Source organism: Rhinopithecus bieti, unplaced genomic scaffold, assembly GCF_001698545.2.
Source record: "Rhinopithecus bieti isolate Rb0 unplaced genomic scaffold, ASM169854v2 scaffold_27038, whole genome shotgun sequence".
Taxonomy (NCBI): Eukaryota; Metazoa; Chordata; class Mammalia; order Primates; family Cercopithecidae; genus Rhinopithecus; species Rhinopithecus bieti.
The window spans coordinates 594,605-598,895 of NW_016812221.1; the positions used below are offsets into that span (position 1 = coordinate 594,605).

The window sequence follows — 4,291 nt, forward strand, 5'->3', positions numbered from 1 at the left end:
AAATTTTTTTTTTTTTTTTTTTTAGAGAGAGTCTTGCTGTGTTGCCCAGGCTGGAGTGCAGTGGCGCAATCTCGGCTCACTGCAAGCTCCACCTCCCGGGTTCACACCATTCTCCTGCCTCAGCCTCCCAAGTAGCTGGGACTACAGGCGCCCGCCACCATGCCTGGCTAATTTTTTGTATTTTTAGTAAAGATGGGTTTTCACCGTGTTAGCCAGGATGGTCTCAATCTCCTGACCTCGTGATCCGCTCCCCTCGGCCTCCCAAAGTGCTGGGATTACAGGCTTGAGCCACCACGCCCGGCCCGTCCTGAACCCTTCTGAATCCCCACCCTCTCAAAGACACCCATCAACACCTCCAGCTACACACAGCCTCTCAAATGGCAATTTTACAGCCGGGCGCAGTGGCTCACACTTGTAATCTCAGCACCTTGGGAGGCCGAGGCAGACAGATCATGAGGTCATGAGTTCGAGACCAGCCTGGCCAACATAGTGAAACCCCACCTCTACTGAAAATACAAACATTAGCCAGGCGTGGTGGCAGGCGCCTGTAATTCCAGCTACTTGGGAGGCTGAGGCAGGAGAATCGCTTGAACCTGGGAGGCGGAGGTTGCTGTGAGCCGAGATCACGCCATTGCACTCCAGCCTGGGCAAAAAGAGTGAAACACCATCTCAAAAAAAAAAGAACAAAGGCTGGCCGGGCGCGGTGGCTCAAGCCTGTAATCCCAGCACTTTGGGAGGCCGAGACGGGCGGATCACGAGGTCAGGAGATCCAGACCATCCTGGCTAACACGGTGAAAACCCATCTCTACTAAAAAATACAAAAAACTAGCCGGGCGACGTGGCGGCCGCCTGTAGTCCCAGCTACTCGGGAGGCTGAGGCAGGAGAATGGCGTAAACCCAGGAGGCGGAGCTTGCAGTGAGCTGAGATCCGGCCACTGCACTCCAGCCTGGGCAGCAGAGCGAGACTCTGTCTCAAAAAAAAAAAAAGAACAAAGGCTTTTTAATATCTCATCATTAATCATTACTGCTTATAATAATCTATAAGGATACATAAAGATACTATAAGACACTAAAGGCAATTAAAAAGCTAAGGGTTTGGTCAGGCGACAGTGCCATGCAAATGTACTTTTCCCAAATGTTCCACATAGAATGACACTCTGAATCTGCTTTGGCCTGAGCCTTGCTCCCATCACTGACCTATGGGTGTGTGAATCAGAGACTCAATATTGTCAAGACGCCAACTGTCCCCTAGATTGTTTCATACCTTCAAGGCAATTCTAATCAAAATCCCAGAGGGCTTGTAGACACTGACAAGCTGACTCTAAAGTTCACAGAAAAAAACTGTAGAATAACCAAAGCAATTTTGAAAAAGAATGAAGTTGGAAGACTCATATCACTTAATGGACTTACCATCATGCTATAGTAATCAATACAGTATTGCAGCTGTGTAAGGATGGCCAGAGACAAATGTAAAACCTAAAACTATGAAACTTTCAGTGGAAGAGACAGGTGAAAATCTTAGTGCCATTGGGTCTGGCATGGACTTCACAGACAAGACACAAAAAGCACAAACTAGGAAAAAAAAACAATAAGCTGAGGTTCGTCAAAAGTAAAATCTGGTGGGCCAGGCACGGTGGCTCATGCCTGCAATCCCAGCACTTTGGGAGGCTGAGGCGGGCAGATCACGAAGTCAGGAGATCAAGACCATCTGGCTAACATGGTGAAACCCCATCTCTACCACAACTACAAAAAACTAGCATGGTGTGGTGGCGGGCGCCTGTAGTCCCAGCTACTAGGCAGGCTGAGGCAGGAGAATGGTGTGAATCCGGGAGGCAGAGCTTGCAGTCAGCCGAGATGGCGCCACTGCACTCCAGCCTGGGCGACAGAGCCACAGAGCGAGACTCTCAAAAAAAAAGAAAGAAAAATAAATTCTGGGCTGGGAGATGTGGCTCATGCCTGTCATCTCAGCACTTTGGGAGGCCGAGGCGGGTGGATCAACGAGATCAGGAGTTTGAGACCAGTCTGGCCAACATGGTGAAATCCCATCTCTACTAAAAATACAAAAAAATAGCCGGGCGTGGTAGTGTGTGCCTACAATGCCAGCTACACGGGAGGCTGAGGCAGGAGAATCGTGTGAACCCAGGAGGTGGAGGTTGCAGTGAGCCGAGATCCCACCACTGTACTCCAGCCTGGGCGACAGAGCGAGACTCTGGCTCAAAAAAAAAAAAGGCTCAGCGCAGTGGCTCACGCCTGTAATCCCAGCATTTTGGGTGGCCAAAGCAGGCGGAGCACTTCAGGCCAGGAATTCAAGACCAGCCTGGTCAACATGGAGAAACCCTGTCTCTACTAAAAATACAAAAATTAGCCAGGCATGGTGGCACACGCCTGTAGTTCCACTACTCCAGAGGCTGAGGCGGGAGAATCACTTGAACCAGGAGGCAGAGGGTGCAGTGAGCTGAGATCACACCACTGCAACCCAGCCTGGGCGACAGAGCAAGACTCTTACCTCAAAAAGCAAACAAACGGCCGGGCGCGGTGGCTCAAGCCTGTAATCCCAGCACTTTGGGAGGCCGAGACGGGCGGATCACAAGGTCAGGAGATCGAGACCATCCTGGCTAACACAGTGAAACCCCGTCTCTACTAAAATACAAAACTAGCCGGGCGAGGTGGCGGGCTCCTGTAGTCCCAGCTACTCGGGAGGCTGAGGCAGGAGAATGGCGTGAACCCGAGAGGCGGCGCTTGCAGTGAGCTGAGATCCGGCCACTGCACTCCAGTCCGGGTGACAGAGCGAGACTCCGCCTCAAAAAAAAACACAAACAAACAAACATAAAAAAGCAAACAAACAAAAAAAACAAGTACAAACATATTATAAGGGGTGACAGTAAACAAAAAAAAAATTCCCTTCCAAACAGCACATATTTCCCATCCTCGCTCCTTTTTAAAGTATAATGTCAGAGCTAATTTATTAATTTTCACACAAACTAAACATTTTTGTTGACAGAACCAGTGCATTTCCCTCCCCATACAAAGGCTACAGGAGAAAATCAAACTACCAGATGGTTACTTGGGAGCCTGGAGGCAGTGAATGTGGAGGCTGAGGGAACTTCCTCTCACTAATTGTATGACTTTGTTCAAGTTCTTAGCTTTCCAGGTTCATTAAATAAATAAATATTCTGGGACTTGAGATCTTTGTTAATGTAGGCACTACAGCTATAAATTTCCTTCGAGTACTGCCTTGGCTGCATCCTAAATGTCTTTTGGTGTATTCTATTTTTGTTTCATTTGTCTCAAAATATTTTATTTTATTTTATTTCTATTTTTTTTTTTGCGACAGAGTCTCGCTCTGTCGCCCGGGCTGGAGTGCAGTGGCCGGTTCTCAGCTCACTGCAAGCTCCGCCTCCCGGGTTTACGCCATTCTCCTGCCTCAGCCTCCCAGTAGCTGGGACTACAGGTGCCCGCCACCTCGCCCGGCTAGTTTTTTGTATTTTTTTTAGTAGAGACGGGGTTTCACCGTGTTAGCCAGGATGGTCTGGATCTCCTGACCTTGTGATCCGCCCGTCTCGGCCTCCCAAAGTGCTGGGATTACAGGCTTGAGCCACCGCGCCCGGCCTTCAAAATATTTTTAAAGGCTCCCCCCTGTAAAGACTTATTTGACCCATCAGTTGCTTTAAGGGTGTGGTGTTTAATGTCCATATATCTGTGAATTTTCCACTTTTCCTTCTGTTATTTTTAACTTTGTTCCATTATAATCAGAAAAGATACTCTGTACAGCAACGAACGTGACAATATTGCATTCCGGAGAGTATATTAACACAACTACTTTATAAAGTTGTAACGAGGGCTAAATGAAGTGCATGAATCATGCGCAAGAGTGGGTGGGCAGAACACCGAATAAACACCAGTTCTTACATGAGATTTCACTCCATCGAAAATCTGGAGCTCACTGCACCGCCGCCCCTGTGGCCTGCCCGCAACCGGGTGGCTCTGCCCGGCCCCGGCCCCGGCCCCGCCCCGGCTCCGGCCCCCGCCCCGCACCTCGTCTCCGCCCGATGGTCCACTCCCGCTTCCTCAGGAGGACGTGCGGCTCGCCCTCCTCCGCGCCCAGGCGCAGGAGCCGTCCCCAGGGCTGCGGCGGCGGCGGCTGCTTGCCTTCCTCGGGCCGCTCCATCGGGATTCACATCTGCGGAGACCCCGGAAACGCCCGTGGAGACTCCCGACCCCAGAGGCCCAGACTCGGCGCCTGCCCCACCCCGCGAGCCCCGGCCCGGCCGCCCGCGCCCACGCAGCCCCG

General features: G+C 50.9%; 1 protein-coding gene across 8 annotated transcripts in view; it reads right to left on the bottom strand.

The window, feature by feature from the left end:
- The window catches only part of CHFR (checkpoint with forkhead and ring finger domains), a 38,743-nt gene extending 34,452 nt beyond the window's left edge, over positions 1-4,291 (bottom strand). For 7 of the 8 annotated variants that reach the window (XM_017895641.1, XM_017895640.1, XM_017895644.1 and 4 more), the window contains exon 1: positions 4,036-4,291. In XM_017895641.1, the coding sequence (XP_017751130.1) occupies positions 4,036-4,168 (133 nt within the window). In that variant the 5' untranslated portion in view covers positions 4,169-4,291. Of the gene's footprint in view, positions 1-2,506; positions 2,557-4,035 lie in introns of those variants that run through there. The other variant, XM_017895646.1, reaches the window with a different exon arrangement.